A 25,594-nucleotide genomic window follows, 5' to 3' on the forward strand; every position below is an offset into this window, starting at 1 on the left:
CTTTGCCAAAACCAACTGATGGTGGAATTGAGTGGGTGGTGACCTCAAAGATGGGGATGATGACTTGTCAGGTTATGCACCTTTTTTGATGGATGGTCTCTTGTTCGAGGTGTTGAGATGGGTTATGTGCCTGTGCCCTTGCACCTTGTCCATCTTGAGTCACATCTAGTGTCAGGTAGTGTTGTAGTGGGGGTCCACCCTCAGTTTCCCATGAAAGGAGTGTCCTTGATTCTAGGAAATGACCTGGCTGGAGGCAAAGTATTGGCAAGGCCTGAGGTAATTGCTGTCCCTATGATTTCTGAAAGCCCTGATCAGCTTGCACAAATGCATCTTGAGGTGTTTCCAGTGTGTGCAGTTATGCGGGCTATGTCAATGAAAGATAAGCATGCCAGTCCCAAGGCTGCAGACTCAGCCCAGGAGGTAGTGCTTAGTGATACATTCCTTGCTAATGTTGAGCATGAGCTTAACTTGGGATTCAGAAGTAAGTTGCCATCCAGAGAGCAACTTATACTGGAGCAGAAGAGGGATGAAACTTTATCTTCCCTCTTTGAGGATGTAGTTTCTGAAGAAGCAGTTACAGGCATGTCTCAGGTATTTTGTTAGTAACGAGGTACTCATGTGAAAGTGGACACCACCAAAGATGTCTGTTTGGGATGACTGGAGCAGTGTGTTCCAGATTGTTCCCACTGTGTACGGCCCTGATCTCTTGCATTTAGCCCATGACCATTGCCTTGCTGGTCACTTAGGAGTTAAAAAGACCTATGATCATGTGCTGAGACATATCTTTTGGCCTGGGGTTAAGTCTGATGTGACACAGTACTGTAGATCTTGTCACGTGTGCCAGGTTGCTGGTAAACCTAACCAAAAGATGCCTCCAGCTCCCTTGCACCCTATCCCTGCTGTTGGTGAGGCATTTGAACAAATTCTGATCGACTGTGTTGGTCCGCTGCCTCGCACCAAATCAGGAAATCAGTATTTGTTGACTACTATGTGTGCAGCCACTCGTTTTCCTGAAGCTGTCCCCTTGTACAAAACCACAGCCCCAGTCCTATCCAAAGCTCTGACTAGGTTCTTTTCAGTGTTTGGTTTACCAAAGGTCATCCAGTCCAACCAGGGATCTAACTTCATGTCTCGTCTCTTTCCTCAGGTGCTCCAGCAGTTGTTGAATCAGCATCGCCCATCTTCTGCATACCATCCAGAGTCCCAGGGGGCACTAGAGAGATTCCATCAGACTCTCAAGTCTATGTTGAGAGCATACTGTGTGGAGTTTGAGAAGGATTGGATTGATGGTATCCATTTACCAGGTGACACAGGAGTCCCTTGTTTTAGCCCATCTGAGCTGGTGTTTGGCCATACTGTGCGGGGCCCCCTGAAGCTACTGAAGGAGACGTCGTTGGCTGACCAAACTCCTGCTTCTAGTTTGCTGGACTATGCGTGCAAGTTTCGCTTCAAGGTTAATAGAGCATGTGAGCTTGCAAAAGAGAACCTGCAGGCAAGTCAGGGAAAAATGAAAGGTTGGTACGATAAGCAAGCCTGATCAAGATCTCTCCAGGAGACACTTGATCTCCTGGTCCTTTTGCCCCTTCCTGGTTCCGCCCTGCAGGCTCAGTATAGTGGCCCATACTTGGTCGAAGGAAAAGTTAGTGAGTGTGACTACTGGATTAAAACTCCAGACCATAAACGTGAAAGTCGGCTGTGTCATGTGAACATGTTGAAGCCCCATTGTAACAGACAGAGTGACTTACCATCTGTGAAGCCTGTAGTAGTGTCACATGCTCTCCCACCCTCCACCTTAGCTGAAGAACCTTTTGTGCCCACAAGGAAGGTTTTGCAGGGTAGGTTGTCCAACACTAAGATACTGGCTGACTTGGACTCCCAGTTTTCCTATTTGCCCTGTTCAGAATGTACCGATATCATTCTGTTGATTCGGCAGAATGAGAGACTGTTCTCTGATGTTCCTAGCAGAACCACTGTTTTGGAACATGCATACCGTGTGAATCCAGCTAAGTGGGCAGTTATGCAACAGGCGGTTGCCTATCTACTGGAAAATGGTTTAGCTGTTTCTAGTTCAGGTTCTTGGAGCTCTCCTTGTTTGCTTGTACCTAAACCTGATAAAACCCCTCGCTTTTGTACCGATCTTCGTAAAGTGAACGCTGTTACAAAGCCTGACTCCTCCCCTCTACCACGCATGGATGATTGTGTCGACCGTGTAGGGTCAGCTGTCTTTGTAAGCAAGCTTGATCTTCTAAAAGGCTACTGGCAAGTTCCGCTTACTCAGCGAGCTAGTGAAATTTCTGCCTTTTGTTACCTCTGATGCCTTCTGTCAGTACACAGTCATGCCTTTTGGCCTGCGTAATGCTCCTGCTACCTTCCAGCGGCTGGTAGACAAGGTGCTGGCAGGAGTGACAAACTGTGAGGCCTACCTTGATGACCTGGTTGTTTACAACTCTACTTGGTCTGAACACATGCAGGAGCTTAAGGAAGTGTTCAAGAGGTTGCGTGTGGCAAATTTAACCTTAAATCTTGCCAAGTGTGAATTTGGACAGGCAACAGTCACTTACTTGGGTAAAGTGGTTGGGCGTGGGCAGGTTTGTCCGGGAGCTGCCAAGATGGAGGCCATTTTGAATTTCTCTGTTCCTACACCCAGACGCGCGCTGAAGCGTTTCCTTGGCATGGCAGGCTACTACAGGAGTTTCTGTAAAAACTTCTCAAGCATTGCAGTTCCATTAACTAACTTGCTCAGTCCAAAGAGTCCCTTTGTGTGGAGTGAGACATGTGAAGGCCCCTTTGAGAACCTTAAGGCAATGTTGGTCAGTGCTCTGGTCCTTGCAGCCCCTGACTTCAGTAAGCCATTCAAGCTAGCTGTGGATGCTTGTGATGTAGGAGCTGGAGCAGTCCTTCTCCAGGATGACTCCATGGGGGTAGAGCATCCTGTGTGTTACTTCTCTAAGAAGTTCAAGAGTTATGAACAACATTATTCCACCATTGAGAAGGAGGCCCTAGCCCTCATCCTTGCTTTGAATCATTTTGATGTGTATGTTGGCTCTTCCACTTTACGTACTGTGGTTTATACCGACCACAACCCTTTGGTTTTGCTCCGTAGCATGATTAACTCAAACCGCCACCTCATGCGGTGGGCTCTATTCCTGCAGGGGTACAACTTGGACATCCCTGCCCTCTTGAGGTCGAAAGTTACAGTCTGCAGAGTTTGCTTAAAAGTAGTTATGCTGAAAACCTAATTTAACATTGTCCTGTGTTCTTTTCCTGTGTGATTTTAAGGTTGCCTCTGTGGACAACCATTTTAAGGGGGGTATGACAGTGCTGTCTTAGTCCTCCCACCCTGTAGGTGGAGTAAAAGATGTCTGACGCCGCTGGAATGATTGACAATCTGCCACACCTGCTCCAGCCTGCATAAAAGCACTCCTCCCCCTACCAGACACTCTCTTTTCTAGCAGGCGGCAGGAGCAGTGTTCTCAGCCACCACCTTTCTTTTCCCCCCTTTCCCCTTTTGGTTTTGGCAATTATTTGTAGATAATAAACCACTTCCTTTTTGCAACTTCATTTTGTTGTCAGTGTCCCTTTATGTTACCTCCCTCCGAGCCAGGGTCGTAACAGTGCATAATAATGATCCATTAACGACCAACTTTGAAAATCCTGCATTAAACGTAGACTGTGACAGGGACGATTATGTGAAACCCCATTGATATTCCCCATAGAGAAATCTCTACGAAACCGGAAGTCACATATTTGGGCATGGTAGTTTTTTACGTTTTAATTGAAAAGATTGATGGTATTAGATTTAGGGTCACTGCTCATGTTTCTTTTGCCGATGGGCTTTTGCCGTCTGGGCCTCTATCCCTGCACAGGAGCATAGGCTGGCAAAATCACTGTCACCTTTCAACTTACTTCATAAATCCTATTTTTACAGACAGGCTTTTATATAATTTGTTACATATTTAACTTGTTTATTTTATTCTTTTGATAACGTTTCTGTCATTGGTGTTTATTTGTTTTTAAACCTCTTTGTAACTGTTTTGAAAAGTGCTATGCATTTTATTATTATTATTATGTGGTAGGGCTGGGTGATAATTCAATATTATCGTTTATCGTCTTTCAGTGGAATCATATCGTGATGATATGACGATATTTTGATACCGTGACACATTTGATGATGACAAGCAAATTTTACTTAAAAACTCTCATAAAATGAGGTATGGTAGGAATATTATTTGAATATTTCTGTTTTGTTTGACATCACACCGAACATTACCATTCGGTTCAATGAGATGAACATTAATTGGATTATTTAACGTGATTTTGCATACATGAACCATATCGTGATATATATTGATATCGAGAAAAATCCTTATGATTATCGTGATATTGATTTCAACCATATCACCCAGCCCTATTATGAGGTGCTTCATTTTTCATATTATGTTTAAAATTGTTTTTTAAAAGGGGAAAAACAAAATGTAAAAGCTTAAAGAAAGCCAATGAAAGACATAATGTACATGGCCATAATTTGTTTAATAACATTAAATAAAAGATAATAAAGGTCCTTGGGGTTAGAGGTAAAGAGAAATGATTCCCTGAGACTCTGAGGATCAGCGTATGGCACTGTGTGGAATTGCTTCAGTTGCATCAGTGAAAACGGTAACACTTTACAATAAGGGTACATTAATTAAGGGTTAGTTAATGCTTAATAATGCTTAATAACATTATTTAATGGTCATCTTTATAAACTATTAAATATATAAATTAATACCTTAGTCAACATGAACACCATTAGTACATTATTACCAGACACATTAGTTAACTGTTAATTAAGGGTTAGTTAATGCTTATTATCTTAATATTATTACTAACCCTTAATTAATGTACCCTTATTGTAAAGTGTTACCGTGAAAACTTTGCTTTGCCCATGAATAAAGTAAGTGCACCTGCTGTATTATGCATCACTATAAAACTTGGTTGTATTCGGTGCATGTAGTCATGACCGATTAATTAATTAGCTTTTCACTCAAAGTGTTTCCTACCACTATGAGACTTACAGTCTCTAAAATGACCTAAAAGCTACAAATGACACTCAAAACAGAAATGAATAAAAAGGTCACTCAGCAAACCATGGGGTCTGAAAGGCACCCTTAAGTGTGTCAACTAACTATATAAAACAGATCAACAAACAACCAACTTACAGCAGAAAATAGGTTTTGTAGAAACCTAAGAGACAAACATCTAAAATGTGGGGAAGACCAGTCATTCCTATATTCCCAGGGTCCTATGTTCCCAGGGTCCTATGTTCCCAAGGTCCTATGTTCCCAGGGTCCTATGTTCCCAAGGTCCTATGTTCCCAGGGTCCTATGTTCCCAAGGTCCTGTGTTTCCAGGGCCCTATGTTCCCAGGGTCCTATGTTCCCAGGGTCCGATGTTCCCAAGGTCCTATGTTCCCAGGGTCCTATGTTCCCCAGCTCTATATAGCACATCATGGGAACCTGAAAAAGATGTTCCCCAGAACAGGAATATAGGAATATAGGACCCTTGGAACATAGGACCCTGGGAGAGCACATATGTAGAACTGGGGAACATAGGACCCTGGGAACATAGGACCCTGGGAGAGCACATATGTAGAACTGGGGAACATAGGACCCTGGGAACATAGGACCCTGGGAGAGCACATATGTAGAACTGGGGAACATAGGACCCTGGGAACATAGATATGCTCCCGGAACACCCAGCAGCAACTCTCCAAAAGAAGCTCTGGCCCGGACCAGCACAGGTCCACATGTTTTCACATCTAACTTGACAAGATGGTTTCCACAAGCAGCATCAAACCTGACAGGAAACTAATCTCAAAATGGAGATCTAGGGTCAAAGTTAGGGTTACTGATGGACAAAAACATCAGATGAAAGTGAAAGTACACATGTTTTTTTTTTCCAAATTTCATTTAGCATACAGAGTATAGCCAACCACAGTGATATTTAAGATCCAGGAATCTTTTTTTTTTCTATCATTTTGACCACTACCTGAGAGTTTATGGTCAGTCACTTTCCTCTATCCATATTAAAAAATTTTAATGTTTAATATAGGAATGGGAAGATGACTATCCATAAAATGTTCTCTCAACCATCTCAGGTAATGCCTGCCCATTTTTTGGTGCATTTCCCCTTTAAACCCATACAATACTAGACTGCTGGAGAATATTCATTAATCCTATTGGGATTTAATTATACTGGCTTAAACCGTGGAGGTGCTACTATTATTATTGTTGTTGCATTGAGCAAGCTGTTCACCCTTGGTACAAAATCAAAATGTGTAAAAACTGACTGAATTACTTTATTTTTGCTCTTCAATTGTTTTTTTTGTTTTTTTTATCAACTTTTGAATGCATTTGAAGGTAACAATTTGTAAAGGTTGTGGGTATCTTCTGATGCTCTGTATGATGCTTGTAGGGCTATCTGGGAAATTGGGGCCAGATTAATATGGCTAGGGAAAATAAAAACAATAACATCCATGCATCCATCCAGCTTTTCAACCATCCAAATTGGAATCATTACAGAAAAAGGATTGTGGCACAAAATCCATTCATTGCCTCATTTTTCACACCAAACAAGGTACATAGCAGTACTGGACAGGCATAGGGTGTATAAACGATAGTAAGTGTCAAAACAGGCCCAGATTCACTAAAGGATTGTATATCACCAAAATGACAAAATCAGAATGCCTTGCAGTGTTGGTCAAAAAATAAAGCCTCTTTGCACCTGTCATGGTCATACATATGTAATTTACATGTAAACAGGGCCAGCTCTAAACTGCTGGAGGCCTTAGGCAAAATCTTGTGTGGAGGCCCCCTTTTGAGACAAAGCCATCAAGCAATAAAAACTGAGTAAAACTTTAGTGTTTAAAGCACTGTATTTTTGTTAACTATTATAACATACAGCACATGAATATCAAAATAAAATGTAATAAATACAAAGGTGAATGTGTCCTCTTGTGTGGACATGAGCTTAAAATGAGGGCTTTCAAGGAGGCCTCAGGCAATAAGATCTATCTCTTGCTGGAGGAGGGGGGGCCTCCCCTTAATCAGAGGTTTTGATTGGATTTATGATCACTGGCACATAATGTATCCAATAAGAATGGTAAGACTTTTTTTTTTCTGAAAGTAGAAAAAATAAAATAAAGGATGCATGAGGCCCTAGGCATTTGCCTATTCAGCCTATAGGGAGCACCGTCTATGCATGTAAATGACATAATTTGACCATGTATGTATTTGTAGGCGAGGCTATGCAAATCAAGATTGCACCCGATTCACGAACACCTACTCCCCAAATTATTGTTGTGGAGAGAAGATCCTTTTTAAGGTGACAGAGACTTTGCATAAAGAGTTTGGCCATTCAGAATGGCTGCTATGCTATTATTGCTGCAAGACACAGGGAAGGCAGAGGGTATTCATCCTTGAATCTCAGTTCAGATCAGTGATCGCTCCAGTTATAAAGGGGCTTGAGGATGCAAGGCTGGCTTTGGTGGATTGGTTTTATAACTGAAGCATGCAATTTGACTGGGGATGAAGGAGGATATTTTCTTGCGCAGGGCTTGTTTGTGCCACAACTTTATTTGCACAAAATTCTTGTGAATAAGACTCAGTTGCTCTTAATTAAGAAACTGAGGTGCAAAATAACCCCCCAAAAAAAAGCATATTACCCTCGCAATGCAATGTTAGTGAATCCGGCCCTGAATCTTTGACCATTCCCATACAGTCTTTGGGTCCTGACAACTTCAGACCTTAAATATTACCATATTGGCTTGACAATATGGTTATGGTATTTGTTGTGTTTTTCTGTGTATCAACCATGATATCTTTGCAACTGTTCAAAACAAACTTGTTGGGGCATTGGAATACAAATTAATCCATGACCTTGACCTAAAAACAGATCATGGGAAAGACTGAGGGCATTAGGAATTGCATGAGCTAAGGTGTTGGTGGTTGGCATGTGGTATGTTACAGTCCTCTGCTTTGTTGTCATATGAGTCCTCCTCAGGCTTTGCCTGCAGTCATAAAAGCTGTTTATAACAGGGATATTCTGTGTTATTGCATCAGATCTTCAGTGTACATCCTTCCCAAACAAAACATCTGTTGCTCTTCAAAAGGTTCATATGATAGTTCATTTTTCTCAGTGATGATATGCCGTAGGATTCCATGTGCGATACCATGACCTGAAAGGCAAACACCATACATTTTATCACTAATATAATGTCATGTTGCTATTACAGCCTGTTCTTTAATTGTTTGATCATTGGTTTCAGAGCTGGTTGCCAAACGGAGTATGACAGGAAGCAGGATTATCCAGTTAGCCAAATAAAAGTGACAGAAAATTATACTTATTCTTGATGTTTGTAAATCTAGCACCAATACATATTGATGCTTCAATAGAGGGTTCTGCTTAAAAACATTTTCAGTCTTAGCGACACATTTTAGTCGAAAGGCAGAAAAGCCATCCATGGTGCTGGAGAGGTGAAGGTTTCATACCCCGGTGTGCTGTAGGTAGTTTGGTTGACTTGAGACGTTAAAGCAGTGGACACCATGGACAGACTGTTGGGAGAAGCTCCACGGCTCACACTGTTCGGAGAGGAACTGGATGAAACTAGAAGGAGAACATCAACACACTCCAAGTCAGTTGAATATCCAAACACACACACACACTTGGATCATACACAACTCTAACCATACGTTCACGCTTGTGAGCAGCACAATCAAAGTCACTGGAAGTTAGTTCATTTCCCATAAAGCTAAGCGACCAGGGAAACTCAGACGATCAACAATCTTGTCAATTGAGAAAAAGTTGTCCACGGCTGAACTTTTCGTGGTTGTTGCCTGTCAAGAGCCAATCAAATTTTTACGCTTCCTTGTGTGCTTATCGACATGATTTCATTTAACGAGCAATAGCTGCCTGGCAAGTGCAAAATGAATGAGAAGGTGATTACAGCCATTCAAAGCTTCCCAGTTCACTATAACTTATTTGAAAAACTACAGGAATAAACGACCCAAAACCTATGGAGAACCACTGGATGTATCATTGGGGTCGATGATGAGCTCTGAAGTCATTTTATTTCATTTTTTTCTGTTTATTTTTAATGAATGCTACCTAACTGGCGCATGTTAACTCCTCAAAACAATGTCACATTATGAGAGGAAATACCAGCAGTGTGAGAAATGCATGCAATTACATAGCTTATTTTTTTGAGCTTCTCACACCTCCCAGAATTGGTCAGAATAGAGGGACCCATCAACCAAGTTGCTTGCAGTGTGAATGCATTGTTAGGTACCAGGTTTGGGCTTTTGCAAAAATCTCAGTGTAACCATAAATTAAAGGTACTTGCCTCCGCCTGAAGCCAGAGGGCTGTAGGATCTGGATGCCGAGGCCTGAAATAATGAGTTCAATGGAAATGGATGAAAATGAGACAATGCATATTTCACACCAGCATTATAAAATATATTTGTTTCACAACCAACAATTTCAACATTATATTTCAGTCCCTCCAGGAATTGCAGTTTTCTGATTAATTTGTTTTGTAAAAATCTGCCAAGACTGGAAGGGCTACCAATTTTTGACCTGTTTCTGTGCTTTTCCCCACAAAAAACACCTTTTAAATATGACAGACACTGCAGATTTCACAAGGTCTTTCATTTTTTTTTTTTTTTTGGATTACTTTAATGACATGTATGGGAAATACCATGCAACAAGGGTCACTGGCTGGCAGAGCCTTGAAGGGCCTCGCAAGCCCAACCCCCTTTTCAGCAAATGACATGTACCATGTCTTTAAGAAGAAAAAAAAAGGATAGCTTCTTTCCGCAACACACATTTTAAACGACAGTCCTGTAACTCTATAGGCATGACTAATAACATGCCTAGTTACTGTTACATGAGAAAATCTATTCAATTGCTCAGTCACTGTTATGTAATTTGCGTTAGAGTGCACTGCTTAACAGAGTGAGAAAAGAAAGGGGGCAAAGCAGTAAAATGTCGACCCATTGAGAATGCAACCGATTTTGTAAATTGAAGTCTGGGGCTGAGAAAAGGAACTAATTCAACGCAAGGAAGAATTTTATAAGTCATTGAGAGGATCGCTTGATTGTCCGCAAATCTTACAAAGATGTGGCTGAGCTAAGTGTGGAAACGCTAATGTGGCAACAAGTAGCACTGCTGAACCTCAGTACAAATTGGCCTAAACTTGGTAATGCGGGCAATGAGTGGAGACATTTGGCCACTATGCTGAAACACCATGAAACATCCAGTGATCATCTCACAAGTGCTGCAAAATAGATGGAAACAAACCGAAGGCTGGATTCCATGACAGATGAGTTACAACAGAGGGAAATGAATGAAGAAAAGAGAAAGCACAATGGGAGGGAGTTTTAACTCGCGTTCTGGCAGCTGTGCAATATTTGGCCAAATATATTTTGGCATTGAATTAACAAATGCAAAGCAATATGAAGAACGCAACTTTTGGGGGTTAATAGAGATGCTTGCCAAATTTGATCTCACTATGCAAGAACATGCACATTAAAAAAATGATGCTCATAATCATTGAGATTCAAAATGAGATCATTTCTCTCATGGTCACAAAAAAATCAAATTCACGTCTTGGATTTTATTTTATTCCTTTCATTTTTATTTATCTTATAAAGCACTTTGTAACGCTGCTTTGGGAAGTGCTTTATAAATAAAGATTATGGTAGTAGTTGTATGCAATCCTTAATGATCAGATCATTAATTAAAACGTTTTATTTGTCAGGTAAGTTTTGCCCATCTTTCCACTGTCTCACGCTATTTCCTCTTCCTACTGAATTTTCTGAAAAGTTAGCCTGTGTTCCCTCAGCCCATTGATCCATCGTTGTATTGTCCCCCAATTTTTGGTTTGTAATGTAACATATTGCATGGACTACTGCACAGTTATTGTGTAACTCACCTAATGCGCTATCACACTCCTTAATTTCCTGTCTGTCTTCACCATTATATGCTGCTTGAAAAACTAATAAGATATTCTAGTATGATGGATGCTTACTGTCATTTTTTTTTAAAACAGTGTTATGCTTGGCTCAAAGATTGAGGGAGCATAGGGTCCAGAATTGTGAATATGAATGGTGAAATTGTCTTTACATCCCAACAGCTATCAAATCAAATGCTCTGAGAAAATATCTGGTGTCTGTGACTGTCCCAGGCCCTGTAATCAGCCGTGAATGTTGCGCCCGTGCACAAGCCTCATACTCCGCCCCTTAACTCCCACAATTAACCATAGATGATTAATGAATGAATACTGATGTGTATGTATGAATACTGCCCTGAACGAATACTGATGTGTATGTAAATGTGCTTGTCATTCCATTCTCTGTGTGAGAAAATGCCGGAGAAGAGAAATTTCCCCTGTGGCCTCAGTTCAGGTTTCACCAACCCAAAAAAAGTTTGTTGAGAGGCAAAATGTCACAGCGGCAGTTAATGCTGCCAGTTCCAAGAGCCTTTATAAAACTAAAAAGAAAACAGAAATGATCTGATATAAAGGTTGACGCCACTGGGGTGGCCGAGGTGGGGCACAGACTCAAGCAAGGGTGGCACTGAGTGTGGCATTTAGGAAAGATCTAGGCAGGTCCCAGGTCAGAATTCTGAATTCAGAGTCAGAATTCTGACTTTAAACTCAGAATTCTGACTTTATTCTCAGAAATCTGAGCTTAATCTCAGAATTTAAATACATTTTTCACATGTGGCCCTAATCCTTTTCCATACAAGGCCCAGGTTGAAAACAACCAGAATTATCAGGCATCACTGTCAACTGTATGCATGTAAGAAAAAATTATGCTACTAACATTACTTCTTGGTTTTTATCTTCAGGTGCGTGCTGCATTCCGTTTGGTCAGACATAGTGTTTTTTTCACATTGATCCCTAATTTGGTCTTCTCTTCGCTCCCCTTGGCGTGTTTCTTGGAACTCGAGCGTAGTTTTGGAAAAAGAAATTAACTGGCTTGATGGTCCTGCCTCTAACATGGCCATAACTCAGGATCGTGGGGTGGCACCTGGGGTGGCCAATCAGATTTCAGGGGTGACCAGTGCCACCCCTGGCCACCCCCTAGACACGCCCCTGACACCGGCAGGGCAAGGCGACACCGGAGCTCTCTCCTCTGGATGACCGTTTCACCTTGATAACGGGAGAAGCCCTACTTTGTGGCATTGTGCCAGAAAAAACAGGGTGACACTCTGACACGACATTAGAGGAAGATGAGACTGCTGAGGCTGACCCAGGTATTCTAAATGTGCCTTTTGTTTTTGGAAAGAGTAAACCTAATCGCGCATTCAACATTTCACATTCATTTGATTTTAATAAAAAACACATAACAGACTTAAGAACTTAATTTTATGACCTTGTGACATCCAATCCAACACCTGGAATTTGTTGCAATTGTGACAAATTGAGGCTCTGCTAAAAGACTGTAATGTACTTAGTTGAGACTAATTCACACCATATCAGCCTATAATGAAATGTAGATGCTTTTTGGACAAACAAGGTCAGTCAGTCAACTGGTGTTAGGTAGCTTTGGCTTCGCAACTGTGGTAGCTAATCTATGTGTGACAAAAATATTTTTTTTTGCCAGCAAATATTTCAGTAACAACTAGAGTGAGCTAGCAGAGCTGTTTTGCAAAAACAGGACGGGACGGCGCTCTCTCGGTGTAGAGTGAACCTTGGTTGACCAAGGTTTGTAGAAATGTGTGTTTGTAACCGCAATGACTAATCTATGCTGACAAAAATATTTTTCGCTGGCAAATGTTTTGGTTACAACCAGATTGAGCTAGCAAAGCTGTGTTTTGCATAAAAAGTTTGGAATTTATCAAGTCTGGCCAATGCTAAGCAGCCGGCGCTCCCTCTCTCCAGTGTAGAGTGAACCTAGCTCGACTAATGTCCATATCGCAATGTGTGTTTGTAACCGCAATAACTAATCTATGTTGACAAAGACAATTTTTGCTGCCGAATGTTTTAGTTACAAGTAGAGCTGTGTTTTGCATAGAGATTTGGGATTTATTAAACAGTAACTAAACCCCAAACCCAAATCTTTGGTGAAGCCTGACACCTAATGGTTAAAAGTAGGGTACTGAACTGGCCTTCTCCTATTGGCTGGTCTTTGTGCCAGGTGATGTCACCACCTGTTGTACTCTATAGAGGGTGACATCACAGGGCACAAAGACCAGCCAATAGCAGATGACCAGTTCAGTACCCTACTTTTTACCATTAGGTGTCAGGCTTCACCACAGATTTAGGTGGGGTTTAGTTACTCTTTAGGTTTGCTCCTCTCATGCATGCGCCTGAGCCTCGTTTGGAGGGAGGAGGAGGGTCTACCCTAGCTTTAAACCTGCATCATGTAAGGTTTTTTCACTGACCAATAGCACAAAATAACCATCTGCGGGGGGTTGATAGGGTTGACCAGGTGCTGAGATTTCTGGCTATAAAAACTTTCCGGACCACACTGTTTTGGAACAAAAAACCCATTGGAATTTCGCTCCCAATTACTTTGGAATTACCTTGTAATTTTTCAGAAGGCCAAAAAGATTTTTTGTTTTCAGTAATCCCAGAAAAACTCCTGGAGGGACAGAAAAATATGTAAAACTGAACAAAATATTGAGAAGATAACAGATTCCTATCTGTTTCTAACTAAGTGGGATCAATGTGACTAACCATTCTAGAATTGAAGTTGTGTGATTTCACTGGTAAGCTGGCCACTGGGCAGTAGATCCTCTTCTCCTTCTGACGCCGATTACAGAACCAAACCCGAACCACTTCCTTCTCCATGGACAGCTGCTCTGAGATCAACGTTATCTCCTCTGAGTTGGGCTTGGGGTTCTGAAAAACAAAAATCAGAATGATTTCCTCCTTCAAATGTTAACATGGGAAAGTGGAAAGTTGATAGGTGGTAACCATTACACCTGATAAATAAATTAAAGTAACTGAATTGTGTCTAGATTTAGATTTAGACAGATAGATTTTTTTTTATTTACTTATTTTTTAAATGGTATGATGTTCAGCTGTCATTAGGGTCTCTTCTTTGATTTGATTCTGCGTTAAAATTATGTAAACTTAAAACAATTTATAGAAGGGAGACAAACAATTTATTGAAGGGAGAGAGGGCATACTGGAAAACTGGCTTAACATTCTATGATTATTGCTATATTGTAATTCTGTAATTCTCTGTGGCCAGAATTATCATTTAACTCACATCAAGGAAACGTTTCTCCAGAGTCATCTTGATGTTCGTTTCAATACTTGTCCTCTTTTTCCGTTTGCGTCCATAGCCCTCCATCAAGGGCGGCAGGGAGGCAGGGCTGCTCATTGAGTCAGAAGGGGAGTTCTCTAATATGAAAACAAATATTAGACAGACCGTCATCATCACTTTAACACGCTTTAACATCCACCAGTAGAATCAGATAATTATAAAATAAAAAATATCAACCCCTGTTGACTTTTAGTACATTTTCTTGTGCAACAAAATATTAGAATAACACTAATGGAATCACTTTTGGAATTACCCAAAAAGTTATTTGGGTACAAATAGATATTTTTATCTGACTTTAAGTATTTACTTGTTTTGTGTCCCCTTTTCACTCTATGCCAAAATAATCGGTAACACTTTACAATAAGGGTCACTAAGTTAAGGGTTAGTTAATGCTTAATAAGGGTTAGTTAATGCTTAATAAGAATTAACTAACCCTTACTTAACAGTTAACTAATGTGTAATTTACAAATGTGTTCATGTTAACTAAGTGTAACTTAGTTTTTGGTATTTGGTAACACTTTACAAGTGTTACCAAATAATCAGTGGTATTGTATTAAAAACTGGCAATGAAATACCAGCTGCCATTGCCGTGTACCTGCATCACTCAGCCATTTCTCCAGCAGAGGTTTCAGCTTGCACATGTTTTTGAAGCTGAGGTTGAGAGCCTCGAAGCGGGAAATTGTGGTCTGGCTGAAGTCATTGCCATACAGTTTCCCCATAGCTAGGCCTACATCTCCCTGTGGAAAAACACACACACAGAGACACACACAAACCAATATCACCCACTGATGCAAAAGTGAAAGTAAGTGAAAAAGCTCATCAGGAGTGCTGTTTAGGTCACTTTATAGATCTTGGTTATGAAGATGAATCAGCTGCAAAAGATTTGACAGCCGTAAACTCTGTGACATCTTGTATTTTTTGTCTTCAAAACGCTGACCGACTTGTGTCCTGAAAGTTCAACAGAGTGAGACAATTTTCAAATGTGCAAATTAATTCTGAATACATGCAATAGCAGTGGCAAACTTATGACACAAAATTTGCATGATTTTGTACTTGAGGAAATACATATGCGTGACACCACATCTGAGTGGGTGCTATAACACTGCTACTACTGCTATAACATCAGTTATTTCTGAACTGGAGAGTATTTCTTCATTGAAAGAAGAGCAAAGAACGGCACTGAAGGCTTTTCTGGATGGAAAAGATGTTTTCGCTCTTCTCCCGACTGGCCTCGGCAAGAATTTGTTTATATGGTTCATTGATCTGATTGGTTGAAGTTAGCCTGTGATAGACGGTGATAGACAGATGGTTCATCCAATCACCTGCCAAGTAATTTTTGAAAGTGCCTGCCCTTTTCCAAACAATTTCCAAGGACAACTTCCCAGATGGTTCTGTGTAACAAACCATCTGGCAAGTGATGATGATGTTCAGGCTATCGGACCCAAATGTATATAAAAAAAAAAGCCAATCAACCCTCTTGAAAAATGGCATCCCCACTCCTACTGGATCCCGTGGCCTTGGGTGCACAGATGATGATTTATTAGATCAGAGATATTATAACTATCTGTAGCATTTCCTGGCCATTTGCCCACTATGACTATAAAAGAGGACCTGTATCAAGTAGCAGATAGCTTACATTAGAATAGTTATCAATAATGAATGAAATTTACTCTTACATATTAAGTGTGCTGAAATTCTTTCATAGGAATCCCAATAGTGATTAGTGCAATAGATTGCACTCATATTCCATCACCCAAGCCCTGGGGAACATGAGACTGACTTTGTGATTAGAAAGTCTTTTTACAGACTCAATGTGATGAAACAATATTGTTTCAATGAAAAGTATGTCCACTGTGCCTTCATGATGGGGCAGTGATAAGCCTATTTACTCACACATTTACACTATCCTGGCCTTGGCAGCAGAAGCAGTTACTTTTCGCTTTTATATTGTTTGTATTGGTCATAAGTTTGTTCTTCTTGAGAGAAAAACACAAATGTTAGTAATCACAGGCAGGATGCACGGCTATAGACCTTGGAATGGATTTGACTATGAGTACGGAGGGCACTTCAATTGAAGCCACTAGTTCAGATACAGAGCGAAAGACGCTCTGTAGAGAGTTTATGAAAAAATGGAAAAAAGTAGTTTCAGAAGTCCAGAAGTCCAGGCTACAGCAGGAGATTGGCAGACTCATCCAAGAAAGGAGGCCGCTTAGGAAGCACTAGAGGAAGGCAGTGGGGAGTGAGAAAGAGGGCCGTGCATAGAAACATGAAGAATTGTTTGCCATCTTTGAGGAGAGCAGAAAATCCTAGGAAAAATGTAAGCAAGAAAGAACAAGCTAGGATACTTTTCTACAGAGACCCATTTAAATTTGTTAAAGCGAAACTATGTAACACATTTTGGCGGCATCATGTGGCCATGAGTGGTACTGTTCAGTGAATACTTCCCTCTCGCCTTATAGTGACATCACCAGTCAAGAAACAGTTGGAGACACAAAGGTGTAACAGACATTTATGATCATATGATAATATGACCACAAAAATGTCAAAATAGCTATGTTACTAGTATTAGAAATAAGTGGCTGGCACTGAAGTGTGTAAAATGTATTTCTGCATTGGCCGAGGGTCTCTATATCTATAGCTGCCCTAGGCTAATGATGTTACGACTGCTGTGTAGCCGTGTAAACACCATTCAGTAGAGATGTGAACCATCAAGTCTATATGGCTAGGATCCTATATGGATAGAACATGTATAGCATGTTTGCCAAGGATATAGGCTACATTCATTTATTTCAGCTATCTGTTCACACAAAAAATAGCCTAGTATTTGGACCTGAGAACTAACATACTATTTACATGTGGTAGTGTGGTCTGTCTGTTGTAGCATACTAACTGACATTGTTTGCTAATAGCATGGTTGCTATGTACGGAGCCCAGGAGTTGCCATTGGGAGAGAAAAAAAGTTATATCAAGTCCACGATTTACTGTAACAAGTCCACGAATTCTATCTTGTGCGCATGAAAAAAGAAAATGAGAGCTCGAATTGCATATCATGCGCATGTTACAGTAAATCATGGCCATGACATAAATTATTTTTCTCCCGATGGCCACTCCCGGGCTCCGTAGCTATGGCTATTCATTTGTAGCATGTTTGCTGGGATATTGATTGTTACTGTATGTTGGCTTGTTGGCTTGTGCTGGTAGCATTCTATCTAACCATGGTTGGTAGGAGTTTCGTTACTCTGGCTGTTTGTTAGTAGCATGGTTACTTTTATATTTATTCTTTAGAATGTTGATATGATGGCTTGTGGATACAGTTCAGTTTCTGACCTGCTGAGCGGTCTGTCTCAAGCCAGCAGAATCAGCCGCCCCTGTAGCCTATAATTATTGAACTTGAGCCTTGTGGAGGTGTCCTGGTAACCTGACTCGCCAGATGGTTTGTTACACAGAACCATCTGGGAAGTCGTCCTTGGAAACTGTTTGGAAAAGGGCAGGCACTTTCAAAAAATACTTGGCAGGTGATTGGATGAACCATCTGTCTATCATCGTCTATCACGGGCTAACTTCAACCCATCAGATCAACGAACCATATAAACAAACTTGCTGAAGCCAGTCGGGAGAAGAGCGAAAACATCTTTTCCATCCAGAAAAGCCTTCAGTGCCGTTCTTTGCTCTTCTTTCAATGAAGAAATACTCTCCAGTTCAGAAATAACTGATGTTATAGCAGCATCTACGCTAGCCTCTTTAGGAGCCGCCATTGTTGTGAACGAACAGTCGCTTCTCGCTGTCGTCACACCTAAACCACGCCCCCAGCTGCCCTCATAGGACGCTGATTGGTCCACACCACTGTGGTTCGGCCACAAACGCATAACTTGAAGCCTGGCAAGATGGATTCTTGCGTGATCGTGATCTTGTGAATCTCGCTGCCTCGCAAGGTAAGTGTCCTGGGGCTAATTCAATGAAACGTCATTGATGGGAGGTGCCCACTTGATAACCCCAGTTATCAAGTGGGTCCCAGTAGTCCTGCAGATTTATGACAGCATAGCCTGATGTCCTCTATAGTCACCAGTTGTGTTGGTTCATTTTCTCTGCTCAGTCATATTACTGCCACTGCAATGACCTAATTTGCCTACAGGGATCAATATAATCTTATATTAAATAGCTGCTGTGGATTTGTCCCAACCAGATCTCCTGAAATATTGTGAAATGCAAATATGTGCTCCTTGCATGAAAGGGTTACATGAAGGAAGCACGACTATAAACAGGAAGTAGTCTGACATTTAAATAACGCAGTGGAAAGTAAGTATGTTGTGGTTGGAGTGGTGGGATGGGTGTAAGCATTTGCTTTCAACTCTGACAACCTGGGTTCAACTCATACCCAACTCATACCAACAAGAACGATTTTCTTGTTTAACCATGACCAAAGCCTTTCCCTAACCTTTAGAAAACTGAGATACTAGTTCTAAGATTGAAAGCCTCCAGTGAGGAAAAAAAGTAAACTCTTGAGCTGCATACACAGTATATAGTGACTAACCCTAACCCTTTCCCTAACCTTAACCAAAGTTCTTTTAGTTGCCCAACCTTAACCATAACCTTAACCGTAATGGTATTGTTAGGTTTTGTGAAGCCAGGTATCGCAAAGATACCCTGACTAGCAGGAGCATATCTATGTTCCCAGGGTCCTATGTTCTCAGGGTCCTATGTTCCCAGGGTCCTATGTTCCCAGGGTCCTATGTTCCCCAGTTCAATATTCTGTTAACATACATTAACCCTCCTATTGTGTTCGGGTCAAATTTGACCCGTTTCAAGTTCAAATATTTCAGAAATATTACCCAGTTTTTTTATTGGAACAAGGCTTCAACAGCCATATAAACACAACAAAACCAATGGTTAGCATTTTATTTGACTTTGAAGGTCTCTAAACCTAACCCCTAACCCTAGAACTGGGGAACATAGGACCCTGGGAACATAGGTCATGTTCCCATTATGTGCCATATAAATCTGGGGAACATAGGACCCTGGGAACATAGGATCCTGGGAACATAGGAATGACTCCGTGAGACAGGCCCCTTGTATGTTCGGATTCCAGTGCAGACCGCAAACACTGCCAAACTGATAAAAGTGAGACGTAGAGGAGACAATGACTAAAACCTGTTTGGAACTACAAGCAAAAGTTATCCAAAGTTAACAGATTGGGGCTGTTACTCTTACATATCAACATAAAACAATTTGTAGTGACTCAAATTGAACCTAAAAAGCCCAAAAAGTACCTGAGTGAAACCCAGTTTGATGCGTCTTTGTTTGAAGGCCTTGGCGAACTGCTCCAGCTCTTCCAAATCGCTGGGCTCTTCCTGCTGTGGTACTGTCATGTGCTTGGGCATCTGCAGATGGGTCATGTCCATGTGGTTCTCCATAGACGGTCCTGCCAGACCAGAGCGACTCATAGCCTGGACCAGAGAAATATCACACATGTTAATCTCACTGTCAATCTTTAGTTCCCTGTTGATTTAAAAGGGGTGTTAAGTAAGGTTTTTACTGTGCCATAGTACACAGTGACCATAATATAGGCTGCAGGGGGTTGATAGACTTGTTTACAGTGGCTGAGACAGGCAATCGGCACTACATAACCTAAATGCACGTGACAAATAAAAAGCGCACTGCAACAAAGGAACACTACATTAACCAAATGCACAACATAAACAACTAGAAGGGCACTCGGAGAGCGCAGACCTCCGCCAAGGCCAATTCCAGTCTGCTATGATATGCAAATTTCGTGAGTTGGATCCAGATCTGCTCCAAAATTGTATGGGTTCTTCCTTGGCCCATGCTACACCCTTCCACGAAGTTTCATGAAAATCGTGCCAGTAGTTTTTCCATAATCCTGCTAACAGACAAACAAACAGACAAACAAACAAACAAACAAACAAACAAACGGCACCGAAAACATAACCTCCTTGGTGGAGGTAACAAAGAAGTGTGTTCCTTTGTTTCCAGTGCGTTGTTGTTGTTGGTATAAAGACTTGACCTGCACAAGACAGATAATATTCAGTGCACTGTTTGCCTAGAACTGTGGTTACATCAGTAACTCTCGTTTGCCTCCTTTCAACATTAAGATCTCTGGTTGGTAGTTACATTTTCAGGGTAGTTTCTCCAAGAATGCTTGGTACGAGGCCTGACAGTATGATGCCAAACATAATTTGATAGTAAAAATGAAACATATAGGCTATTTATTTGGGAAGGGTCTATGCTATTTACTATTTATATAACTTGTACTCTTCTGTGTTATAGTAGTCAGGAAGTTGCCTGGGTTTACCTGTGGAGTCAATGCCAGTCCAGGTTGATGCTGTAGAAGACTAGACTGACTCTGGCTGGGAAGTGACAGCAGGTTCTGCGGCAGAAGGGCTGCAAAGGAAAACGGCACACCGTTTTGTTCAATAATCTGTGTTGATCATTGACATCGATTATCTGTTTTGATCGTTGACATCTACAGCAAGTATAGCGTGACTGTCAGCTCAGTATGTTTTAGCCTTGAAACAACCTAGCAAGTCTTACAGTAATGGATTAAAATCTCTGTCTGAATCACAAAGTCAAAGCATTTACAATTAGTCCCAAATCATGAATTCATCATAATGAGTTCTGATAGCTAATACAGGAGGTGTGCTTAGATTGAGTTTTGTTTTCAGTTTTTCAGGACAGTCAAGAATCTGATTGCAGACCAACTGGGTCGGGAAAAGCTACTAATCACAAGATAGTATATTTAGGTATTGGACTTTTGGACCCACAGTTTAATCGTTTGTCTTCAGAACACTTGGATTATGCTGTTTGGAGTAATTTTCTGGTCATTTTTTGCCCTTTTTGGAACTCTAAAGAAATGCTCTCCATTCACTCCAGTTGTTTTGATGAAAGCTGAAATGAAGCTGTGTGTTATATTGACATACAAACTTCACCAGTGTTTCAGCTGACATGAGGGTGAGTAGACAATGGTAAAATTTTCATTTTTGGGTGAACTATTCCTTTAATCCGTTGGTCAATTTGGTCATTTTATATGATAAAGAAATTTGCAGTTCTTGGTCTGGCTGATGCACAGCACCACTTGGCAGTAAGTGCACATATGAAGCTGAAACTACAATTATATGTTGGTGACAAATGGTTGGTGGACAAAAACGGTGCTCTCTGTATGTGGTCACTGTGAAAAACTACCTAGTTTTTGTCATGTGTTACTGACTTTTTTCCTAAACGGATAGTGTGAAACCACCTGTTTTTCTGTGTTGTAAATTTAGATTCTGTAACCTATTAAATTTCCTAAGTAATATGAAAATATGAACAGATACCTGGATCAAATGGTATTGTGGCAAGTATTTCTTGAGGAGCACCTGCAGCAAGCACATACTCACAATTTTGCATTACTTCCTCTGTGCTACCTTATTTACCAGGACATTCCCAAGTATTACAAAATACTTTAATCCTTGCTGTAAGTAAAAATGCAAATGTAGGAGTGAGAAAATACTATGGGATTTGTCCCTGTAACCACAATGCCTGAAAGAGTTAACACATGATGGGAAAAAAAACCCCCAAAAAAACAATGCACTGTCTCTAACTAGACCCACAGATGTGTTGGGAAATGATTCTTTTTCAAAGCCACACCTCCCCTAACTATTCAAGACAAGACTGGTCCCAGTTGTGTTGATTTGCCATGTTGACTCAGCAGAAGAAAAAACTCCACCTTGGTGGCTGGTCTGGCTCTGGGAGAGCAGGAAGGACGAGGGGGAGGAAAGATGAGAAGGCGGCATCAGAACCAGCTGCTGCATGGTGTGGAGAGAGGCTAGCTCCTGTTGGCAAAGCAAAAATAAAAAAATGAATAAAAAAAAAAAACCCTCTGTGATATTACTTTCTACTCACTAGCAAAATTCACAAATAGGGGGTAAGCTTCATAATTGATTTGCAGTGAACATGACCACTCCTGTTGAAAACACTAGCTGACACAGGAGAAAAGGTTATTTTGGCAATAAGGGGACTAATTGGTTATTGTATTATTGTCATCTCAATTATGTTTTGAATAAAAAATAAATAAATAATAAGGGGACTAATAAAGGCACATGTGGTTCCAGATATTTTACCTGCCTCCCCTCATTTCTTAGTATTAAAATAACCAGTCTCTGAAGAAAAGATCCTATAGCTTAGACCAGTGGTTCTCAACGTGGGGTCCGGGGACCACCAGGGGTCCTTGAGAGGGTTCCAGGTGGTCCCCAGCAAATTGATGAATTGTTAAACTTCACCATTATTTCATATACAAGAAGTTAACACAATTAGAAAATGTAGAAGAATGACTGTTTTGATCATAGTTTCTCTGTTATCCCTCTACCTACAATACAGATAGTTATGGAATTCTGGACAAAATCATATCTAGCAATAAAAGATATTCTCAGATTTGGGTCCAAGAAACAAAACCTCATCAAATGAGAGTCTGGGGCCCTAATGTGGACTAGATTTGGGGTCCTTGATATGAAAAAGGTTGAGAATCACTGGCTTAGACAACATAATTAGATGTTGAATAGCCAATGCTATTGATTGAGGCTCAGGCTGTGTATGTCCTACCCCAGTCAGTTGTCCCCCAGGCACCGGTGAGCCCTGTGTTAGGTGACATGTCTTCAGTGAGGAGACAGAATGGGGCGAGTCGTTGATATCTTCTGTCTTTATCTAGGACAACCAAAAACATCACAGCCAAACATTTCATACTCTTGGTCAAAGTTTTTGTCTGTGTTCAGTTTTCTTTAAGTGGATGTGAAGTATTGCCAGTGGTGGAAGAAGTACTCTGATCCTTTACTTAAGTAAAAGTACCAATACAGCAATGTAAAAATACTCCATTACAAGTAAAAGTCCTGCATGAAAAATCCTACTTAAGTAAAAGTACATAAGTATTAGCAGCAAAATGTAGTTAAAGTATTAAAGTAAAAGTAGTGGTTTGGTCCCTCTGACTGATATTTTATTATATATGACATCATTAGATTATTAATACTGAAGCATCAGTGTGTAAGCAGCATGTTACTGTTGTAGCTGCTGGAGGTGGAGCTAGTTTGAACTACTTTATATACAGTTAGCTAGTTTAGTTCAGTGGTTCCAAACCTAGGGGTCGGGCCCTTCCAAAGGGTCACCAGATAAATCTGAGGGGTCGTGAGATGATTAATGGGAGAGGAAAGAAGAAAAAACAAAGTTCTGATTGGACTTTTTCTCTAATCTTTGATTTTTGCTAAAATATTGGATCATTTGAACATTTATTGAAATGAAACCATGTGAGGTTTAGAGGGAAAAATCACTATTTGGTGGAGCTGTTAACAACTCATAGACATCTGAAATGTGACCCGACTACACACTGCTTTTTGTAAGACGTCAAAAGCCAAAAAGGTTGGAAACCACTGGTTTCATCTTTAACAATGTGTTGTATTTTAAAAGCTTGTTATATTATCCATTGTGTCAAGTCTCCATCTGAAAAGTAACTAAAGCTGTCAAATAAATGTAGTGGAGTAGAAAGTACAATATTTCCCTCTGAAATGTAGTGGAGTGGAAGTATAAAGTAGCATCAAATGGAAATACTCAAGTAAAGTACAAGTATCTCAAAATTGGACTTAAGTACAGTACTTGAGTAAATGTACTTAGTTACTTTCCACCACTGAGTATTGCCATCTCACTGTGTTAATGTACATAATCTGAGGGGTACGTGTGTATGTTTACATGTGTCTGTCTGTATGTGTGTGTGTGTGTGTGTCTGTCCATGCGTGTGTGTTGTGTATGGAGGGAACGTGTGCACACGTTCGTGTACACATGCTCCAGGACCAGTTTGGTCACTACACTTTTTAAACAAGATACAAAGAGTGATAGACACTCACCCTCCCCTTGGGCAAGCCAATATGCAAATATCCCCCGCCCCCCCGAAACCCATGGCACTTCCTGTAAACAGTAGCACTAAAAGAAAAGTCATCCTCTGCCAAAAGGAATATTTGAAGAATTAGCCAAATAGCTGGAAACTATTTGAGGTGTATTAAAAGAGATGTCAATAATGTGGGAGGACAGTTGGTTTGTCCCGAGGATATTAGTAGTCAAGGAACTCAGTTTCACCTCAAGTCTAGCATAAACAGTGCTGATAGTGCAGTCGGCATCTTTAACCTGGCTTCAGGCTCCTGATATTCAAACTGAGCTTCATTATCAAGTCTGTAAACACTTTACAATTGTGCAAGATCTTCAATCAGTAGGACATCAGTAAATATGTAAACGTCAAACTTATTTTTGTATTCTATGACTATGAATTAAAACGTTATTTATTTAGATAGTACTTCTTGGTGCTTCTACATCCTAAACCGTGTGGAGCCCAAAATGCATCTCTCCAAGTGAGCATTCGGTTTAATGTATTTGTCAAAGATTAGAATATAAAACCAGTTTTCAGGCCATGTGTGGGATAAAAAAAATAAGTGAAACAAACAATGGAAAAATATCTGCACATGCTGTTTTCAAGCTCCCAACACATTAGTAAAGCACTATTTTGACCAACAAAGACTAAGTTACTAAGCAAACCAATCCAATCCAACTGCCTGAAGGAGACCTTGTTTATGAAATTTAACGACGTATCGGGAATTTGCATACAAGATGTGGAGTTATATTCCTATTTGAGTATCCAAGTTGTTAAAAATTAGTGCTGAAACATTTGTGTATGTGTTAAAATATTGTTACTTACTTGTCGATTGAAGTCAATTCCGTTTTGCTCTAAATCGTCAGGAGAAAGAAAGAGATTCACATATTAAGATTTTATTCCATGGCTCTGATTAATAATGTTCAACTCATTCAAAGGGACAATAATCTGGACAATAATGTGTCAAAGGTAACACTTTACAATAAGGGTCACTAAGTTAAGGGTTAGTTAATGCTTAATAAGCATTAACTAACCTTTAATTAACAGTTAACTAATGTGTAATTTCCTAATGGTGTTCATGTTAACTAAGGTATTAATTTATACATTATTTAATAGTTTATAAAGATGACTATTAAATAATGTATAAATTAATACTTATACTTATTAACTATTAACTTAGTGACCCTTATTGTAAAGTGTTACCGTCAAAGATTATAAGTCTTTCAACATTCAAACATACTATATATGTATGTGGGATATGTTTACAATGATTTATCATGTAATCTACAAATACTGTATGCTACATGTTAGAAGAAAGGGGGACAATATCTCCATTCTCCATAGAGTTTGTACTGCACAGTAACATAGCCTGGACTAGTTTA

The 25,594-nt window shown here is 40.4% G+C and overlaps 1 protein-coding gene across 1 annotated transcript; it reads right to left on the bottom strand.

The window, feature by feature from the left end:
- Positions 1–5,639: 5,639 nt before the first annotated feature.
- pou2f3 (POU class 2 homeobox 3) lies at positions 5,640–25,059 on the bottom strand. Its single transcript, XM_071517433.1, has 11 exons — positions 25,038–25,059; positions 22,907–23,008; positions 22,035–22,140; positions 20,625–20,713; positions 19,582–19,758; positions 14,910–15,051; positions 14,258–14,391; positions 13,720–13,884; positions 9,379–9,421; positions 8,528–8,642; positions 5,640–8,214 (listed from the first exon to the last, which is right to left on the bottom strand). The coding sequence occupies exons 3-11, from the start codon at positions 22,117–22,119 to the stop codon at positions 8,172–8,174; spliced, it is 993 nt and encodes a 330-aa protein (XP_071373534.1). The 5' UTR covers positions 22,120–22,140; positions 22,907–23,008; positions 25,038–25,059; the 3' UTR covers positions 5,640–8,171.
- Between the last annotated feature and the right edge of the window lie 535 nt (positions 25,060–25,594).

Source organism: Centroberyx affinis, unplaced genomic scaffold (genome assembly GCF_046629955.1).
Source record: "Centroberyx affinis isolate AG114_WGS23_722 - 3 ecotype Tasmania unplaced genomic scaffold, CSIRO-AGI_Caff_v1 ptg000492l_1, whole genome shotgun sequence".
Taxonomy (NCBI): domain Eukaryota; kingdom Metazoa; phylum Chordata; class Actinopteri; order Beryciformes; family Berycidae; genus Centroberyx; species Centroberyx affinis.